General features: G+C 37.4%; 1 protein-coding gene across 23 annotated transcripts in view; it reads right to left on the bottom strand.

Annotated features, from left to right (window-relative positions):
- The window catches only part of AGFG1 (ArfGAP with FG repeats 1), a 77979-nt gene that overhangs the window by 42672 nt on the left and 13238 nt on the right, over positions 1-22069 (bottom strand). For all 23 annotated transcript variants that reach the window (XM_021075860.2, XM_021075863.2, XM_021075862.2 and 20 more), the window contains exon 2: positions 15254-15347. In XM_021075860.2, coding sequence (XP_020931519.1) covers positions 15254-15347 — 94 coding nt within the window. The remainder of the gene's footprint in view (positions 1-15253; positions 15348-22069) is intronic.

Here is a 22069-nt window from a genome sequence, read left to right as displayed (position 1 = left end):
AGTATCTTGTAGGGAAATACTCTGAAACTATTTTCTATATTTTTATGGCTTCTAAATTTTAAATTTTTTCCAAAATTTATTTTGGCATACCATGTCACTAAAATGACCAATCCCTTCCACAACGTACTGCTGAACTTCATTTACTTTATAATAATTTCATGTACATATTTAATATACATAAAGATTATGGTATATCTCAGAATCTAGTCTACAGATCTGGGCCTATTCTTATACCAGTTTAAGACTGTGTTAATTAATCACTTCAAGTTTACCTTGTATAAACACAGAGATATACCTAGTATCTACTAGCTGATCTCATTTAACTCCTTATTTTACAAATTCTTCCCAGCTAGCTTTACTTCTTTGATCTTTGGATGAACTTAGGAACCATTCTCTTAAAAAAGGGGAGAAAATTCCCACCAATGTTTTGGTTCCATCCCTGGTCTTGTTCAGTGAATTAAGGATCTGGCATTGCCACAAGCTGTGGCCAGGTTGCAGATGTGGCTCAGATCTGGTGTTGCAGTGGCTGTGGCACAGGCTGCACCTGCAGCTCCAATTTGACCCCTAGCCCAGGAACTTCCATATGTTGCAAGTGCAGCCGTAAAAATGGGGCAGGGGGGGGAGTTTTATTTACTTGTTTTGATACAAAGAACTGTTTGTGGATTATCGATGGTTTAGGGATATCGTCAATACAGGGTACCTACCACCTCTAACATGAACACCACTCATCCATTGTTTGGCTCCATCTAAGGCTCAAGGATAGTGACTGATTTGGACTGACACTCTATTGTCTGGTTGTCCTGGTGACTGAAGGCATGCATTTGCCAGGCAGCTGACTAAGGTTGGGAATGCAGCCCTTGGCAAAGGAATAGAGAGACTAAAGGGCCCAAATGCAAAACAAGTCTCTGAAGTAAACTTGATCTGTACCATACTCTACATAAATCAATCATAAGAAGAAACATTTCGTTTTTCTTTGAGTATTTGCAAATATACAGATGGTTCACAGGTTAATATAAAAAGAGGAAAAGGAATATTTAGGCAAAGCTCTTCTAAGTAAAAATGACATTTGCAAAAAAGGTATGTTTTAAGTAGGTTTCCAAAACAGAATATTTCACTGTCCAAAGGGAACATCTGAACATCAACAAGAATAACTGCAACTCACTGAAATAAATCAAGCAAATGATTTCACAATGGTGTGTGTGTGTGTGTGTGTGTGTGTGTGTGTGTGTGTGTATGTAGACAGAGCCTAACTGGCCATTGTTGGAAGATGCTATGGAACTCATTTTGAAAACAGTTAAATGCTGAGGACCACAAATGGCTTTTATTTACTTGTATTTATGAGGAATAGTGTTAATGTACTTTTAACAATAAAATTATTGCATGTAATATAAGTAACTTTTAATTGTAAAAATAGCTATATTTTCTAAAACAAACAAAAACTAGTGAAGAGAGTAGTACTGCTGTACATTTTTTTGCAAATTTCAGTACTATCTGTTTAAAAAGAAGACAGTTGATTTCTCATCAGCTTCTGCATTTTTATGTTATGTTGATTCTGAAAAACTCCACCCTGCATTCATGTGACTGGGAATAAATACAGCAAATCAAGTCTTAAAATTACTATTTGAAAATGTCTAATGTTACAGAACCCCTGTAAAGGTCTTAAGGAACCCCTCACAGGTCCCCAGACTTGGAAAATCACTAAGTTATTACCATTTTACAATCCCTACTAATGGCTGTCTGCACAGAGTATTAGACCCCCTTCCCCTCAAAACACATACAAACACAAAAATGTGTTTCTCCACAAAAGAACATATCACCCAACCTATGAAACACTGAGTCTTCCGCCTTCCCTAAAATAAATGTGCATCTTAGGAAGGTACTAGACCCAACTATCAATGTACAGGTAACTGGGATAAGAGAGGAATGAATGGAGATGACACTACATGGATGAATCAGCAAAGTTCTCAGTGGGAAACTACTGAACGAACGACTGGTCTGGAAGAAGGAAGAAGGGAGGGGAGAAAGAATATGAGGATATAACTCATATTGTAATTTACAGAATAAAAAGACCAACAGTTCCCTGGCGGCCTAGCAGTTAGGGATCTGACAATGTCACTGCTGTGGCTCAGATTCAATCCCTGACCTGGGAACTTCTGCGTGCCAAAAAAAAAAAAAAAAAAAAGACTTAAAAGACAGCCAGAGCAGGTTCCACATCCAGTAATGTTGTATTAAAACCCAACTCCCAGCAAATAACAACTATAAACTCAGCACACATTATAAAAACTAGAAGAAGACATAAGAGAGCATCCGCAAGTAAACACAAACTGGAAAGGAGTCAATACCTTTAAGAAATAAAGAGCACTAGGTATCCGGTCTTTTTTTAAGGATCATCATTTGAAAGTAAGCCTGTGGCAAGCAGAGTCACTAAAGCTCAGAGAGAAATCCACAAATCTTAAAGCTTAAGGATAGGGTTCACGAACGCAGCAACTGGAAAATGAAGGGTCTATCCAAGAGGGAAGGGCTGCAAAACGTGCGCAACAACTTTGTCCAAATCTCTAGCTCACGCTTGGCTGAGGCATATGCAGGACTAAATCAAAGCAGTTCAGTTAAGGACTAAAAAACTAAGCAGAGATTTCAATTGGCATCCACCAGGAAAAGCATTGTTTGCTAAAGTAAAAAGTGAAAAAAAAAAAAAAAAAAAAACCCAAAAAGCAAAAAACAAAATAGATTCTGCCCAAGGAACTATTTCTGATCACTTGTAATGGAAATGATGGAGGATAAAGTGAAAAAAAAGAGTGTATATGTATGTGTAACTGGGTTACTTAGCTGTACAGCAGAAACTGACAGAACACTACATCAATTACAATAAAAAATTTTTTTTAATTAAAAAAAAAACAATGCTGCCTTTTGGACAAACAAAATATAATTCAGAGGCTCTACAACCTACCATTGGTTAATGCTCTAGATATAATCCAAAAAAAAATCACTGAATAGACAAAGAAACAGGAGAAAATTTAAAAAAAGTAAAGGCCATCAGGGAGACAGACCTGAGATGATAAAGACTTTGGAATTAGCTAATAATGATTTAAAGCAGCTAGTATCCCTATATTCAAGAGTATAAAAGAAAACACAATGAATAAAACTGTATGAAATCTCAGAAGGAAAACAGAAACCATTAAAAAAAAAGAACTAAAAGTGATTCCAGAGCTAGAAAAGATAGTATCAAATTAACTCCAAATAAAAAATTAAGAGTTTGGAGACAAAAGAACAGTCAGATAGGGATAAACAAAAATTTAATCTGATGACTTAAGGTTAGAGATGAAAAAAGTAGTTAAGGAGTTCCCACCGTGGTGCAGCAGATTAAGAATCTGGCAGTGTCTCTGCAGCAGCAGAGGTTTGATCCCCAGCCCAGCACAGTGGGCTAAGGATCCCATGTTGCCGCAGCTGTGGCATAGGTCTAGCTGCAGCGCAGATTCTATTCCTGGCCCAGGAACATCCATATGCCACAGGTGCACAAAAAAAAAAAAAAAAAAAAAAAAAAGTTAGTAAGCTTGACTATAAATTAACAGACATCTGAAGAGTGAAAAGATCAAGGGAAAAAAATTAAACAGAGCTGCAGCAACTTTGGGACAAAATGAAAAAGGCCAGAGAACATGCAGGTCAAATCTCAAGAGAGGTGAGGGAAGACAGAGGGGGGAATAAATGGTCAAAAATTTTCCCACTTGATGAAAGACAAATTTATAGATTCAAAAAGCTCAGCAAACCCCAAGAAAAATAAACACACAACACATAAATCACACAAAGCACATCACAGTCACTCTGTGGAAAACAAAGAGCTTCAAGATGACCTATCATAACAGAACAAACAACAACATAAATACCAAAAGAGCATTACCAAAGAGAAAGAGACATTGTAATAATGATATAATGACCCCTTATCACGAAAACATAATAATAATAATATGTTGGCTCCTAATAATATTTTCAAATACACAAAACAAACCAAGACATATTTAGAGGAAAATATACAAATCCACAATCAGCTGTTTAACTGCTCTATCAACAACTAATAAATTACCCAGACAAAAATCAGTAAAGCAGATCCACAAGATCTGAACAACACTGTAAATCACAAACCTACAAACCTATAACTGACATTTATAGAACACTATACTCAACAACTTCAGAAAACACAATATTTTCAGGTATACATAGTATATTTACCATGATACGACTATGTGCTAAACCATAAAAAAGGTCTCGAAAAATAACAAGGGTTCAAAGTATAGAAAGAATGTTTACTGTAAATAACAATTAGAAATCAACTACACGGAGTTCCCATTGGCAGTGTCTCTGCAGGGCCAGGACACCAGTTCCACCCTGGCCCCACACAATGGGTTAAGGATCCAGCATTGCTGCAGCTGCAGCATAGGTCACAACTGCAGCTTGGATCTGAACCCTGGCCTGGGAACTCCATATGCTGCAGGACAGCCAAAAAAAGGGCAGTGGGCAGGGAAGGAAGGAAGGGAAGGAGGAACAGAGGAAGGAAGAAATCAACTTCAGTATGAGACCTGGAAAAACCCCAAACATGTGGAAATCAAACAATTACTTCTATATAACTCATGGGTCAAAGAAGAAATCACAAGAGAAACCAGAAAATACTTTGAACTGAATGACAAAAAACAATGTATCAAAATTTGTGCAAAGCATAAAAAGTACAGCATAGAGAGAAATTTATTTCCTCAAAATGTTATTAGGAGAAAAAGCTCTGAAACCAGTAACTTTAGGTTTCATCTTCGCAAGCTAAGAAAAGGCAAAGAACTCAGAGTAAATGGAAAGGAAAGGAAGTAATAAAGAGCAAATTATAATCTATACATACTAAAAAATAAAGACTACGATTAATAACTTAACTGTCAATAAATATGACAACTTAGATAAATAGCCAAATTCCTTGAAAGAAACAATTCATCAAAACTGATAAAAATTAAAGCTTTCTAGGAAGATGTGGTATATATACGCAATGGAATACTACTCAGCCGTAAAAAAGAATGAAAGAATGCCATTTGCAGCAACATGGATGGAAACTACAGACGTTCATACTGAGTGAAGTAAGTCAGAAAGAGAAAGACAAATACCATATGATATCACTCATATCTGGTATCTAATATACAGCACAAATGAACCTTTCCACAGAAAAGAAAATCATGGACTTGGAGAATAGACCAGTGGTTACCAGGGGGAGGGAGTGGGATGAATTAGGAGCTTGGGGTTGGCAGCTGCAAACTGCTGCTTTTGGGGTGGACTGACAATGAGATCCTGCTGTGCAGCACTGAGAACTATGTCTAGATACTTACAACAGAGCATGACAGTGGGAGAAAAAAGTATGTATATATGTAGGTGTAACTGGGTCCCCATGCTCTACAGTGGGAAAAAAAAGTTGTGTTGGGGAAATAACAATTTAAAAAATTAAAAATAAATAAATAGTTTATAATTTTAAAAAAATTAAAGCTTTTCAAAACTTCTAAAATGATATCATTCTCATGATTTGGGGACAGACAAAGATATCTTAACACAGAGAGAAGAAAGCAATAACGGTAAAACTAAAAATGGACACATTTCATCAAAAAGACAAAACCTGCTTGTCCAAAACACACCAGTAAAAAGATAAATGAATTTTACACACATAAAAGCACATTCCTAATTATTCTATTTATGAGTATGAGTAAAATATCAAAACAGTGGTTACCTCTGGAAATGGGAGGGCGTACACAGGAAGAGCTGTCAGGGAACTTTGGGGGAAGATGGTCGTTTTTATATCTTTATAGAATTTTGGGTTACCAAACTGGATATATTTATCAAAACTCTACCAAAGGTACACTAAGGTTTTTACATTCACGTAATGTAAATTATACCTCAAAAATTCTCAAAAAATATTGAATTCTAATTAATGAAAGATTTTAGGGATGACAGGAACTAAAGTTTGCAACTTACTTTGAAATGTAAGAAAAATATAAGATTCGGGAGTTCCCATCGTGGTGCAGTGGTTAACGAATCCGACTAGGAACCATGAGGTTGCGGGTTCGATCCCTGCCCTTGCTCAGTGGGTTAACGATCCGGTGTTGCCGTGAGCTGTGGTGTAGGTTGCAGACGCGGCTCGGATCCCGCATTGCTGTGGCTCTGGCGTAGGCCAGTGGCTACAGCTCCGATTTGACCCCTAGCCGGGGAACCTCCATATGCCGCGGGAGCGGCCCAAGAAATAAGCAACAATAACAACAACAACAATAACAAAAAAGACAAAAAAAAAAAAAAAAAAAAAAAAGAAAAATATAAGATTCGGGAGTTCCCACTGCAGCACAGCAGAACCAAATCTGACAAGTATCCACGAGGATGCAGGTTCAATCCCTGGCTTTGCTCAGTGATCTGGTGCTACCATGAGCTGCGGTGTAGTTTGCAGATGTGGCTCAGATCCTGCGTTGCTGTGGCTGTAGTGTAGGCAGGCAGCTACAGCACTCATTTGACCTCTAGCCTGGGAACCTCCATATGCTGCAGGTTCAGCCCTAAAAAGCAAAAAAAAAGAAAGAAAAATATAAGATGGAGGGACAAATGGAGAGACAAACAGACATGTGCTAGTGCAAATACAGTACAATGTTTAATGTACTTGAGTATTTTAAAACTTTTATGTATATGTGAATTTCTCATAATAAAATGTTGGGAAGGGGTGGGAGGGAGAAGAGAGGCAAATACAGCCATTGTGTTGTGGCTTTGAGCAGCCTCTGGCAGGGACAAGATCTTGCTATGGCCTTCCACAAGAGGGAGTTCTGAGAGATGAGGCAGCAGGTAGCCCAACCAGGGCCCCCCTCAAACAGAGCAGGTGCTGCCCTCAGACTAGCAGGAGACCCTGCTCACCCACAGTAAGACTTATAGCACCATGCTGCAGTTAGATGGCACAACACAGGACAAGTTCTGGTGCCAGAAATAATTGTTCACAGCCACTCCATCCGTGGGTAAACTCCCAGCACCAGGGGCCAGTATGAGATCATCCCTAGGGAACTAGAGCCCATGGTCCAGTAGAAAACTGACAAAAGCTAACATTGAAATCTTCAATTAGTTCCTGCCTGACCTGGTCTTTGGCTACTCCTACCCAAGGCTCTCCTTGTCTGTGCAGGATGGCTTGAATTTCATGAAACAGAATGAAGAAACCTTCAATGTCATCACTAATTCCCCAAAACACTATGGCCCCAGACCTTGCTTCTAGCTTCTTCTTACCAGCTCATAAAGCACCCCATATCCAGATGGCAGATTCTGTTGCCAAGATGAGTACCAGTCACTGTCCTAGCAACCAACCAGCATTCCTGCTCTGTACCAAGAGCCCAACATCCATTTTCAGGAGTCTGGTAGCAGCTGATGCTATGCTGGAGCAGTAAAAGAAACAGGTGAAAGACCCACTCAGAGGTGTACAAGGGGGAATTTGTACTTTGAGTCTGACTGCAACGCATGGAATTCACCTCACCTGCTGTTTCCCAGGGACTTGAGCTAGCAGGGCCCCAGTTTACAAGTATCCATCCTCAGAGTAATCAACTGATCTGGGGCCCACACTGTCCTGGCACAAACCTGGCTCTTTTCCACAGCTAAAGCGCTACAGGTCCCATGAAGTCGCCTGGTCCCAGTCTGGCCTGTGTAGGCCAAACTCTGACCTATCACCTGGCCTCCAATCCTTTGTTAGAGTTTCAAAACTTGTATTAACCACTCATGTTAGCCTTACTTGCATCTCAATTTAAACAAACACTGATGAGAAATTTATGAAATAACAGGAAATTTGAACACTGGCTAGGTAATTAGATTACTACTAATTTTTATGGATGAGAAAATTGTATGGAGTTTATACATATTTATTTATCTTTTTAGGGCCACACACGTGGCATATGGAGATTCTCCGATTCAAATCGGAGCTATGGCTGCTAGCCTACACCACAGCCATATAGCAACGCGGGATCCAAGCCACGTCTGCGACCAACACCCCAGCTCATAGCAATGCCAGATCCTTAACCCATCGAGTGAGGCCAGGGATCGAACCTGTATCCTCGTGGATGCTAGTCAGATTTGTTTATGCTAAGCCACGACAGGAACTCCAAGGAGTTTATATTTGTTAAAGTCCTTTTTTAGAGATAACATCTAGTGCATGAATTTACAGAGGAAACTGTATGTCTCATATCCGCTTCACATAATAAAAAGATATGAGTTTGCTATATTATTCTTCTTCTGTAGATATATATCTCTACAACCAAAAAAATGTAAAAAAAAAACCCAAAAGTGTAATAATTTATATTTTTAATTAGATTCAAATGAGGTTTTTTTTAAAAAAAATAACACATTTAATGGCAAGAAAGAAACAAGAAAAGTTGAAAGATGAGAGGAAGCCAGAATAGCTAAAGCTAATAGTTAGAAAAAATAAATAAATAATATGACCTGGAATACCAATTCAACAAAAAGTTTGTAACTACTCTAAACATCTTCTACAATAGTCTGAGTTTTGAGTCATCATTCAAAAATATCCACATTATAGTATGTACAAAAAAGGTAACATTTCCTACTTTCTGTTAATTAGGATTACTAAATATTTCTCTGAAAGCCAACAACTAATATCAAATAATGCACTTTGAATATTTCAAAGACTACTTTTACTACTGATTTAAAAGAATTTTAAAGAACCCTGACACCTCACCTTTCTTTCGAAATGAGGCCAGACTTTAAAATGTATTTCTTCATAAATATGAAGACATTGAACAAATATCCTCTGAATAGGGTGTGCTTCAATATTTTAGCCAGATGGTTTTACACCTTAAATATCTCACTATGAAGCTACTCTCTCAAATAATTACGTATTTATAGTTAAAATTTTTTGAAATGTTAACATTATTACTGAACTAAATTTTCATATTAATTTTTATCATCATTTTGACTGCAACTCTGCAAAATTCCTATGTGTGCTAAAAGAACTAATTTCAGTTCAAAGGACACCATTCTCTTACAAGACACTTTTTTTCCTTCCCTGAGCCTAGGAATCAATGAAAAAATATCCTTGCACTTAAAAGATATTTTACTTCTACATGATACATCAGTTTTCAAGATGCTTTTCACATACACTACCTTTAAATCAACCTCATGCAATAGGCAAGATAGGTACTTCCCATGGAAGACAAAGGAAAATGAAGCTCAGGGAAAAGGAGCTTCCCCAAGGTAAGAAGGCTCATCAATTAGTCGTAGTGAAACTAGACCACAAACTGTTTTGAGTCTAGACTGGATGGAGCCTCTAGTTATGATACTGGTTTTCTCAAAAGGGTTCCATAGCCATCAGCAACAGAATTACATGGGGCTTCTGGCTGAAAATGCAGTCAGAGACTCCTGTGCCTCACCCCACATCTAGAGTCACAATCTCTGAGTAAAGGAATTTTTACCGAAAACAAATAAATACACACACACACTCTCACTGCTCTAGGTGTAATGAAAAAGTATGTTAGATTATGCCATGGAAATGTCTATAACATTTTGAGGGTAATAAAACCAATACAGAAGAAACAATGAAAGTGATAATGAAACAATGAAAGTGGCCCTTTACATGAACAGTTTGCCAATCTCTGCTACAGACCACAAGGTAACTGTAAACCCATCAGGCAACTGTAACTGTGTCACTTAATAATGACATTTAGTATGTTGTTACTAAAAGAACTGCCAGATTTTAGCAATATTATTTAAGCAGAGCATATAGTAAAATACTCCAAGAGTTTAAATAATAACCTCAATATTAACGTAAATGATGCTACTGTATCCTAAGCAAACAAAAAATTCCCCCAATCATATCACTCTGAGCAAGAGGAAAAAATATGTATTAACTCTTCTCCTATAACTTCTACTATCTTAGATTTGAATCAATAAACATGTAAATATCTATATTATTCTACAAGAGATATGCCGGGAACTTTCACAGGCTGCTGGAGCTCAAAGCATTCTAGCTTAAGAGACTACTGCTCTTTTACAGTTGTAAAAATTGAGGTTCAGATACACCCTGTCCAACATTCTCTACCCTCCAAGTCCAAATCTGATCCTTTCTGCAAAAGACCACTGCACTGCAAGTAATATTTAACAAGCCAAGCCCAAATTTTAGCAATTCCCCTACAGAAGTTGCAGTTTGAGTTAGACTGTTAAATTTTAATAAAAATTGAAAGAAATGAATACAATACTGAAACTACATGACAGTTCTATGCACTGATTCAAGATTGACTCAAAAGCTCATTGTTTTTTGGGAGTGTCCATTGTGGCTCGAACTGTAACTAGTAACGAACCAGACCAGTAACCATGAGGATGTGGGTGCAATACCCGGCCTTGATCAGTAGGTTAAGGATCCAGCATAGCCATGAGCAAACAGAGCTTGGATCCAGCATTGCTGTGCCTATGGCGTAGGCCAGCAGCCGCAGCTCCGATTGGACTCCTAGCCCAGGAACTTCTATATGTTGTTAAGTGTGGCCCTAACAAGCAAAAAAAAAAAAAGGAAAAAGAAAAAAGCTCATTGTCTTTGCTCTGATAATGGCCTACTGGCTCTTCTGATACTGGCCTTCCACTTTAGAGAGCCCACTATTCTGTGCTGAGAATGACCATCACTTACCGTTTATAAGATAAGACAATTTAGGAAATCACCACTAGTGTCCTGCTTCACATCAGAATAGATTAAGTATAACATATCATAAAATGATACCTGAATATTCCAGCAAAACTGTCACGGCATGTGAATTTGGAATTTTAAACTTTTTTAGATATAAAAATACTTTTCTTTATGGCAGTGCTTGTTTCTGACTGTAAAATAGATCCAATATTTCCCAAAGACGCAATTTAAATGCCCAAAAGGCCAGAAAAGCTGTCTCATAAAATAAAACCTATTTAAATCCAAGTATAACTTCTTGAAAAATACTGTCTCCATAATCCCAAGCATCTTTAACTCTAAAGTGAAGCCCTTTCTCACTCTTATACCAAAACAGAATTGAAAAAAGATGATCTGTATTGTCTCTCCCCCACCAAACCATCAGCTTTACATGAGAGCAGGAATCACTGGCAGTACCCCTTACAGCCAGGACAATCCCTGGCACGCAGTAGGTGATAAATAAATACCTGCTTCAAGAATGAAGAAGGAATAAATCGTGAATGTTAACTGGGGAAAAGAGCACACTTTATCTTAAGGATTTCTTCTGGCCGTACCCAAAACATATGGAAGTTCCTGGGCCAGGGACCAAATCTGAGTGGCAGCTGCAACCTATGTCACACTGTGGCAATGCCAGATTCTTAACCCACCAAGCTGAGCTGGAATGCACCCACCCCATCGCAAAGACAAGCCTGGATCCTTAACCCACTGCACCACAGCCGGAACTCCAAAAAAGAATTTTTTTTAAAAGCTATAGTTTGGAGTTTGGAGTTATTTCTCTAATCTAGCATAAAGATGATCAAATACTGTCAAGGCATGATTTCCACATGTGTAGACTGCATGCCTGTCCACAGGCATCAGCAGTAACCCTTTCACTCTCAGTTCTAAAACATAATTAGGAAGATTAATTTACTACTAGAAAAGAAAAACTGTGTGGTACAAAATGGAATTACTTTACATTTTCCTTTTACTGAATTATCCATAGCGCTGTTTGCCAGCCTGCCTTCCATTAGGTTTGATAATCTGAAGTTAACCCAATAGTGGAATTCCTTTAAATAGAGGACAATGATTTACTCACAATATCACAATTAAGCCAGCAGCACTGCCTAATCACAACAAACAAACACGCCCCCCAGAATATTAAACCTCCATTGCAGTGGTAGAATATAAAGGACTTCTGCCTGTCAATATACTTTCTGACCTTTCAACTTTAACCCACTCATGCACAAGATGTGTGACAGTGCCTTTTAACCCAAACTTTACATGTTGACGATCCTTTCCAAACTACTGCAAGATAACCCATAGTGCAAATACGGCAACATTATTTGAAATGAAAAATAAAGATGTGTGTACTTTTCTTTCTCCATGCATGTTATGGTTAAGATTTAAATGTTTAAATAAACTACACTGCTAATAAAGCACTTGTCTATACAGTTTTTTATCAAGTTATACCAATTGTCCTATATTTCATAATACACTCCTCACCTATACATCTCTTAAATTTTTAAGAAAACTGATACTGCTAATATTGTAAGGAATCAAATACACCCAGTCTAATATTTTAATTCTAAGATGTTCTTAGGACACAGGAAAGTATGGTAACAAGTAATTAAACAGCTGGTATACTTTCTAGCAGTAAGAACCACTGCAAATTTCTTTTTCTTTGTGCACTACGTTTGCTCTGCCTTCAATATTTTTCCCTCCAGCCTAAGTCCTAGCCACCCTCAAAAGCCAACAATGTTTTGCCTCCCTGTGAGATCTTCCCAATCCTCTCCTTTCACCAACAGGTTAGGTCCCTCTTCCATATTACTTCTGAAACTTACCTTTTATTAATTACTCAATTTTTGTAGTGAAACTTATTCTTATCACTAATGACCTAACAGAGTTATAATTATCTGTTACCTATCTGTCACCCTCACAATACCACGAGCTCTATGTCAGCTAAGTCTATGTGACACGTCTGTAACTGCATCCAAGCACCCAGCACGGTGACTGTCACGGTGAGGACTTAAACGGCCTATCAACTTTCACGACTCTTTTTAGAATTTAGTATCCTTAAATCCATTCCGGTCCTCCAAGTTGTTTGCATTTTGTTTCTATTTGAAATAATTGGTTGTCTAAAATTTTTTAAATATTCTAGATTTATTTTGACACGGGTCTTAAAAGCTGTTTCCTCAAAAATCCTGTCATATGCAACAACATGGATAAACCCTAAGAACATTATGCTAAGTGAAATAAGCCAGTCACAGAAGACAAATACTATATGATTCCACTTAGATGAGTATCTACAATAGTCAACTCACAGAAGGAGAAAGTAGAACAGTGGTTGCTACTCGATGTGTATAAAGTTCGGTTATGCAAGATGAGTAAGTTCTAGAAATCTGTTTACAACACTTTACCTAAGTTAACAATAATATACTGTACACTTAAAATTTTCTTAACAGAGTATATCTCATGTTAAGTGTACTTACCACAAATTAAGGGAAAAAAGGTCCTTCAATTGTATATTGGATCAGTCTCCACCTAACCTTATCTACTGACATGTTTGAATGTTTTTTACTTACTTTTCCAGTGGATTGTCTACTTTTCCAGTTTTATTACTCTGACTTTATCTATCATCATTAGATTTTTAATCTAAGAACAGATGATATTCTTTCATTTCTGGCTCCATTCTGATGTCCAAAATTTTGCATACAAGGCCAAAATTGGAAGAAAGTAATTTAAAGTTTGCACTGTTAGGCTAATCCCAAACTTTATACAAATATTTCACATTGACTTTTAATCCAAAAATACACTTCTACAATTACTGGCATTACACATCTTCTTTCCCTTCATCTTGCTTTAGATCTTCCTGCAATGTACCTACATCAGTCTGGAACTTGATTACTCAAAATAATTTATTGGCAAAATTTGGAAACTTCGAGTAGGTGCTCAATTTTCTAAATCACGTTTTAAAAAATACTTTATAATCCTAAATTTGTACTTCTTTACTACTTTAGAACCAAATACACACATGCAACATAAGTATGCAAGCAAGTTTAAGATATTACTGTTAAAGTGTTAGGAAGAAAAAGGCAGAGCATAAAATGCTTGCATACATCTCTGAGGGTGAAAAAGAAGACTGAAACTAATAAAATTTTTTTTTTTCTTTTTATGGCCACACTTATGGTGTATGGAAGTTCCCGGGCTAGGGGCTGAATCTGCAGCTGCAGGCCTACACCACAGGCACAACATCAGATCCAAGCCACATCTGCCACATCTGCGACCTACACTGCAGCCTGCAGCAATGCCAGATCCTTATCCCGCTGAACAAGGCCAGGGATCAAACCTGCATCCTCACAGACACCATGATCGGGTTCTTAAACTGCTGAGTGGCAACAGGAACCCCCAAACTAGTAAAATCTTAACACTTTACTTCTTTTCTGTCTCACTGCAAAAACATGAAGCTGCCATGGCACAACTAAAGAAATACTTGGAGTTCCCGTCATGGCGCAGTGGTTAACGAATCCGACTAGGAACCATGAGGTTGCGGGTTTGGTCCCTGCCCCTGCTCAGTGGGTTAATGATCCGGCGTTGCCGTGAGCTGTGGTGTAGGTTGCAGACGCGGCTCGGATCCCGCGTTGCTGTGGCTCTGGCGTAGGCCGGCGGCTACAGCTCCGATTCAACCCCTAGCCTGGGAAGCTCCATATGCCACGGGAACGGCCCAAGAAATAGCAACAACAACAACAACAAAAAGACAAAAAAAAAAAAAAAAAAAAAAAAGTAAAGAAATACTTCCTTTCTAGGAGGTGATAAAACCATCCTGTTAAATAATAACAGCTATTACTAGTCAATTGAGTTGATTGGCTCATCCTTGCCCCAAGATTAAAAAACATGCCAGCTTTCCTTGTTAATTTTATTATATACTTTTTAAAATAACAGACAACCACTTTTACTAATACCAAAACATAAAACTACAACAAGAAAGCAAACAAACAGAATGGAATTCCTGGAAGCGCACTACAGCAGAGTAAAAAGAAAAGGTTCCTCTGCAAATCTTTACTCCACTGGATTTCTTGTGACACTAGGCTGTCCCCCTCAGAACACTAGCTTCCTCGCTAGTGAGCACCTGCTCAACACTGGACATCACATATACATCCAGAGTTAAACACATAATAAAAAGGAAGGTGGGGACCTCAAGCGAAAGCTGATGTCAGCCTAACCTCAAAACAACCTAACAAAACTTTGCTACAGTACCACAAAGTTTAGTTCTCTTTCTCCCTCTCCTGTCTTTTAAAGCAATGACTAACAACTACGCCAATACTATATGTCCTCCATAAATGCCTTTTACATTCAATACTGACAAATTTTAAACCCAGGTTTCATCCCAGGCTTAAGGTAAAGTATTTACGGGGCAGACATTAATTCTGAATACATTATTAAGTGAGTACATTCTAAAACATCTAAATACAGAATAAAAAAATAACTTTTTAGACAGTGAAAATTCACCATTCTAAACTTATTAAAATAACTGCCAACAAAAAAGTTGAAAATTATAAAAAACAAACAAAAAAAGCCACTTACTTCATTTCCATGTTTTTGAAGGAACTCAATTTCCTGTTGTGTGAATGTTGTCATAGAGATGGATTTCACCCTGTGTGGTGGATTTAACCCTCGCCTAAAAAAACAAAATATTTTACAGATTTAGTATTACATACCATAGTATTTTAAAAACTGCACATCAGTGCAAAACATTTTTAATTAACACACTTAAACCTGGAACAGTGTTTTCATTCCATAAACTAAGAGTATTTTAAAATTATTTTAAACTATGAATCCCCACAATAGGTATGTTGAAGTAAATTTGGTGAGACTTACCAAATAATATACAGATAAATTTGAGAAATGACCTAGTTAGAAGCACAAAGTAACTATAACACAAGGGCTTCTAGAAAATACAAATACTGGTATACTGCTTTAGCGGTATTTCTGATGGAAGGAGAATTTTACACGTATACACACACACGTATATATACATGATGGGCTCGTGGTAAAGAATTCACAAAGTTATTATTTAAATATTTTCGTATTTCCTAAGAAAGTGACAGTGATGTGTCAAGTATGGAGTTATACAAATATTGTAATCAAATACCTACTACCTTCGAGGCTGATTTTGAAAACTGAAAATTAACCCAAGGAACCTTGAAGTTATTAACTGATAAGAAAAAAGTTCCATTTCAACTTCAATTCAAAAAAGGGTTACTAATAAAGAATAATTTCAATCACTTCACAAGGCCAAAGTGTTCAAGAGGAAATTGTAGGGACATGAAGAGGTTCAAGACATACCTGAATAAGTACTTTTAAGGTACTTTACAACCTTGAAGCCTTTTCTGTATAAATGGCCTCAAGAGGATTTTAAGTTGCTTGATGTATCACACACAGGAAAAACTAAACAGAAATGCACTCAGAGAGTAAGAACTACTTACATTTTATCCAACTGTCACTAAATGGCCTACTCCACCCACAAGAGTAAGGGTTAAATAATCTATGCAAAGTAATGAGTAATCTATGTAAAGATTCATAAAATCAGTTTGGCATCATATCCTCCAGTAAAGACCTCACTTGAAATTGAAGGTCTAGAACAGATAGTTTATACTTCTGTAAAACTTGCCATAGTTAACTTGCAATCATCCATGCTAATTTGATGAGAGTTAACAATGTACGTAAAATAACACATAAACCAAAAGTCTTTCAAAAAATATTCTGGAAACATTTTTGAATAATTAAATATGGTATGGAAAATTCTAGAAATAGAAAATATATTGTCAAAACAATAATACAGAATTAACAAAAGCGCCTCAATTCTCATATGTTGCTGCTTCTTTCTCTCCCTGCTATAAGAAATAAATGGCATACTTTTCAGATTATGCCTTGATTTATGACAAGATGCAACTTATCTGTTTCACATTTTGAAGTGGAGAAACGTTAAATTGGGTTCTGTTGTTTTTCCTTAAGTTTTAAACTAACAAATTATGTTCTTTCCAGCTCTTAATAAGTCATAAAACACAGAAATAAAGATAGCACAGTAGGAGAAACTGAACACAGCAATTTTACCCCAGTAAAAATTTCAAACTTAACTATGAAGACATAAACTACAGTATGAATTACTTTCAAGTACCTTTAAAACTAGCAATCACAAATTAAGACTTTAAAGATGTCTTGTAAATTTTGAAACGTGCAAATTTAGGAAAGTCATTATTGTCCTTTAAAGCTGGATATTTTGCTTTCTAATTCATCCATACCATAAGCATAAAACTAATCTCATCATTTTCACCAAGCTTATAAATTTATGATATTTATTTTGTTCTGGCTTGTTCCAAACAACTTAAAGAGGAATAATTTCATTGTTCTCTCAAACTCCTCTGCTCCCTCCCTCGTAACTAGCAACTTTGTCTCTTCTTAGTCTCTAATACCTCCTCCTTGTTCCAGCCTCTACCCTTCCACTTCCCTTGCAATATGCTTTTAAAATGTAGAAAAGGCAAAGGAATAATTTTCTAATAAGTTTCAAATGACAAACACTGCTAGAAGGATATATGTTTTGGATAAGAAACTTTGGAACAATGAATCATACCCCTACACTTTGCAAATCATTAAATGAGGGAACCCCCTGACTCTTCTGAAGTTATATCATACAGATAAAATCTCATGAAAGCACTGCAGTGTACAGCTTATTCGCTCATACCTTCTTGAGGCCCTACTTTATTCCTAGGGTCCATATATGCATAAAGAAGATATTCTTATTATTTAAATAAGTGGACAAAATTTTGAACTTATGAAACAAACACAACCAGAACATACTCTTAACCAAAATATGAAAGGACACTTTCCTACCTAACAAGAACATTTATTACAGACTATCTTCAAATGAGCTCCCTGAGCCCACTTAAAATAGGATTCAATTTATAAATGTAGTAGACACAATTTTGCAAGGGCATATTACATATGTAAACTAAGTAACTCCAAGGAAATTTTACATTTGTTCATGTTGGTCTGTCTAATTGCTCTTTTATACTCCATTAATTCTGGTAGATTACATTTTCAGTGCAAAAAGTTTTCCTGTTATAGCTTTCAAGGGTTTTGTACATGAATATTACAGATAGCTTGGTGGAAAGAAAAAAAAATTCGAAGGCCAACTCTGATCTCTTAGGAAGAATGCAGACTGATGAGTCTGCAGTGAAAAATGTTTTTTTTTGGTCTTTTTAGGGATGCATCCCCAGCATATGGACGTTCCCAGGCTATGGGTCAAAATGGAGCTGTAGCCGCCTGCCTATGCCACAGCCACAGCCACAGCCACAGCCACATAGGATCCAAGCCACGTCTACGACCTATACTACAGCTCCCAGCAATGCCAGATCCTTAACCCATTGAGCAAGGCCAGGGATCGAACCCACGTCCTTATGGATGCTAGTCGGGTTTGTTAACCCCTGAGCCATGACATGAACTCCAAACTCACCATCCTGATTCAAGAACCTCATTCCTGCCAGCTGACCTACTAATAATCTCTTAGGAATCTATTCTAAAGAAGGAATCTGAAACTTAACTATGTACAAGATGTTCATCAAACATTACTCATAATAAAAAAATCATAAACACTTCATTACCAAAAAGGAAGTGGTTAAGTGACAATAAAACTGTATAACTGTATATATTTATGCTTATGTTTTAATTTTTTAAGACGAAAATTACATAGTATTCTCAAAACCCCATTAAAAATATCTGCAAAGAAGCAGTTCCTGTTATGGCTCAGCAGGTTAAGGACTCATCGTTGTCTCTGTGAGGATGTGGGTTTGAACCCTGGCCTTGCTCAGTGGGTTAAGGATCTGGCATTTCTGCAAGCTACAACGCAGGTCACAGATGCGGCTCGGATTTGGTGTGGTCATGCTGTGGCATAAGCCGGCAGCTGCAGCTCTAACTCGACCCCTAGCCTAAGAACTTGTATGTGCCTCAGGTGAAGCCATAAAAAGAAAAAAATGTCTGCAAAGAAAATAAACTAAATACCCCAAAGTGTTAACAGTCTGTGTCTATATATGATGGCACGGAATGATTTTTTTTTTCCTATTTATAATGTTCTATTCTCTTCAAGCTTTCTACAATGAATTTCTATTATTCTGTAATAAAAAAAATAGCAAGAAATATAGACAACTCAACTAAATAATAGTAGTCAAAAAATCTGTGGACTTGTAGTCCTGGCTTTATGGATGTCAAAGTCTATGCTGAAAATTACAGAAAAAAAACGAAAGAGAGAACAGTTTTCCTTTCTAAAGCTTTCTTTCAGTTTTTCTCAAAATCCTGGAAAACTTTCCTCCTAAATACACCTACCAGCATCAACAATTTACCTTTACTTCATTTCTCTAAATCAGACACTAATGACATTTGTGGCCAGAGAATTCTTTATTGTGACGGGACTGTCCTGTGCATTGTACAATGTAGAGCAGCATCCCTGGCCTCTACCCACTAAGTGCCAGTAGCATTCCCCAACCCAGTAAAGATCATGAAAAATGTTTCAAGATAATGCCAAATGTCCCCTGGGGGTAGGGTGGGGTAGCAGAGTCGTAGCTGAGAACCACTGCTCTAAATATACCAAATATATTAACTACCAAGTGAAAGAAAGAAGCAGAATTCTTTTAGGTCGCTATTGAGATATAAACTGTACCTAGGTTCAATCTTTATAAGAGATTCTACACATTCACCTCCACATAACCTCCAATGTAGGTCACAGATGCTGCTTGAATGTGGTGTGGCCATGGCTGTGGTTTTTAGGGCCACGCCTGCAGCACATGGAAGTTCCCGGGCCAGGGTTCAAATTCCAACTGCAGCTGCCGGCCTATGTCACAGCCGCACCAGATCCAAAAGCCATGTCTACGACCTACACCTCGGCTCATGGCAACACTGGACCCTTAACCCAGTGAGCAAGGCCAGGGATCGAACCCAAATTCTCATGGATAACTAGTCAGGTTCTTAACGCACTGAGCCACAACAGTAATTCGCTACAATAAAAGATTTTTACTTTCCCATAACTTTACCATTTCCAGAATAACAGAAACTAGAAATACTATCAAATTACAAATTATATAGTTTTAAATTTGTACATGCTAAAATTTAAATTAGAAAAGACTAACCAAAGTGCACCCCCAAAAATAACCAAGAATAAACTATATGATGTCAAGCACACTTACACAAATTGGTAGGTAAAATATAAGTTAGTAAGGCAGAAGGAAGTATTTATAAAGTAACTACACTGACGCTTTGCATATCCAATCTCATTAATCCATCCCAATTTACAAGAGTACGAAAAACTATTTATTCTGAAAAGATCCCTCTGCTAAAATCTGACACTCCATAGTAAATTATTCAAAAAGAAAAGATAAAAAAACACTTAATTGTTAATATTTCTAGAAAGTAAGGGGAATCTCTTAGGACTCCTCTTTGCTAAAGAAAAGACAAAAAATAAAAAACTGAGCTGAAACCAGAAGAGTGGTCCATGTTACACAAAAAAATTCAGTGTCGCTCAGAAGGCAAATACCCACAACAGCTAAGACAAGATTGAGAGACGTAGACCTGAGATATCCCTGTTAAACCTAAGGCCCTGGACGTAGAATTAAGTAGCTTCAGGTTAGTAGTCCCCATGGACCCCAGCAAAAGAATATGCAAATCCTCTCAAGAGAAATGCATTCCTAACTTATAATTTATGCTATCAGGATTTAGAACCATTAAGTTCAATACAATAAAAATCATCCTGTTATGGCTCAGCAGTAACAAACCCAACTAAGTACCCATGAGGATGTGAGTTTGATTCCTGGCCTTACTCAGTGTGTTACAGATCTGGTGTTGCCATGAGCTGTGGTGTAGGTTGCAGACGCAGCTTCGATCCCGTGTTGCTGTGACTGTGGCATAGGCCGGCAGGTCCAAATTCCAACTCCAGCCTGGAAACTTCATATGCCAGGTACAAATGCCACCCCCCAAAAAAAGCAAAAAAAAATCATCACACAACAACAAATCGCTGAGCCTGAGTCAGTAGAAACAACATCTCTCTTATACCACTTCTCCCCAAGATTTTAGCCATTGGCATTATCAAACACAAAATATAAGATAAACACAGCATATGGGAAATGTTTAACAAAAGATGGAACAACAGTGAACAGGAAATATGTAATTATCAGAACATGTAAACTTAAAAGTCAGAATTTTCACAGATTAAAAAAAAGTATAAATGTGGAAATTAAAAATTCATTAATAAATTCAATAAATAAAGGAGCAGATTAGACATAACAAAAGAGGGATTTGGTGACCTAGAAGATAGAAGCAATAACCCAGAAGGCAGCACAAGTGCAAAAGGAGACAGAAAAGACTTTCAGAAAAGGAAAGGAGGGGGCTATTAAAAAGTGTAATCAACATTTTTGATTTTGAGAGACAGAATTAAAAGGAGAGGCAACACTAGAAGAGCCAATGGCTGAGATTTTTAAGAGTCAATGAAAGTCATGTCTCTACAGATATAGGAAACATAGCTTAACAAAATCAGCAAAAATGAAATTCATACTAAGAAACATTTGGGTGAAACTTCAAAGATGACGAGAACACCTTTTTTTTTTTTTCTTTTTGTCTTTTTGCTATTTCTTGGGCCGCTCCCGCGGCATATGGAGGTTCCCAGGCTAGGGGTCCGATCGGAGCTGTAGCCACCGGCCTATGCCAGAGCCACAGCAACGCAGGATCCGAGCCGCATCTGCAATCTACACCAAAGCTCACGGCAACGCCGGATCATTAACCCACTGAGCAAGGGCAGGGACCGAACCCGCAACCTTATGGTTCCCAGTCGGATTCGTTAACCACTGCGCCACGACGGGAACTCCGAAGAGAACATCTTAAAAGCAATATGAAAGAAAAGACAGAGGAAACAAAATCTGACTGAAAGACTTCTCAATGGAAAACAGAAAATAGCAGAATATTATCTTCAAGTAGGAAGAAAAAAGCAACAGTGTAAACCCCAGCAAAAAAAAAAACTTTGAAGTGTAAAATCAAAATATTTTCAAGATAAGCAAAGATCAGAGTTTACCCCCAGGACAGCTTCACTAAATAAACATACAGTTGGCCCTCTGTGTCCGTGGGTTCCACATCCAGAGATTCAACCAACTAAAGATCAAAACTACTGGAGGAGAAAAATTCCAGCAAGTTCCAAAAAGCAAAATTTGAATTTGCCATATGCCCACAGCATTCACACTGTATTTACAAGGCATTCACATTGTATTAGGTATCATAAGCAATTAGAGATGGTTTAAAGTATACAGGAGGATGGGTGCAGGTTATACGCATCTTACATCAAGGACTTGAGCATCTTCAGATTTT

Source organism: Sus scrofa, chromosome 15 (genome assembly GCF_054392235.1).
Source record: "Sus scrofa isolate SSC_HxYL_T2T_F1_AM1 chromosome 15, Sscrofa_HxYL_maternal_Yorkshire_Landrace_v2.0, whole genome shotgun sequence".
Lineage (NCBI taxonomy): Eukaryota > Metazoa > Chordata > Mammalia > Artiodactyla > Suidae > Sus > Sus scrofa.
This window is presented reverse-complemented; position numbering and strand designations above follow the sequence as displayed.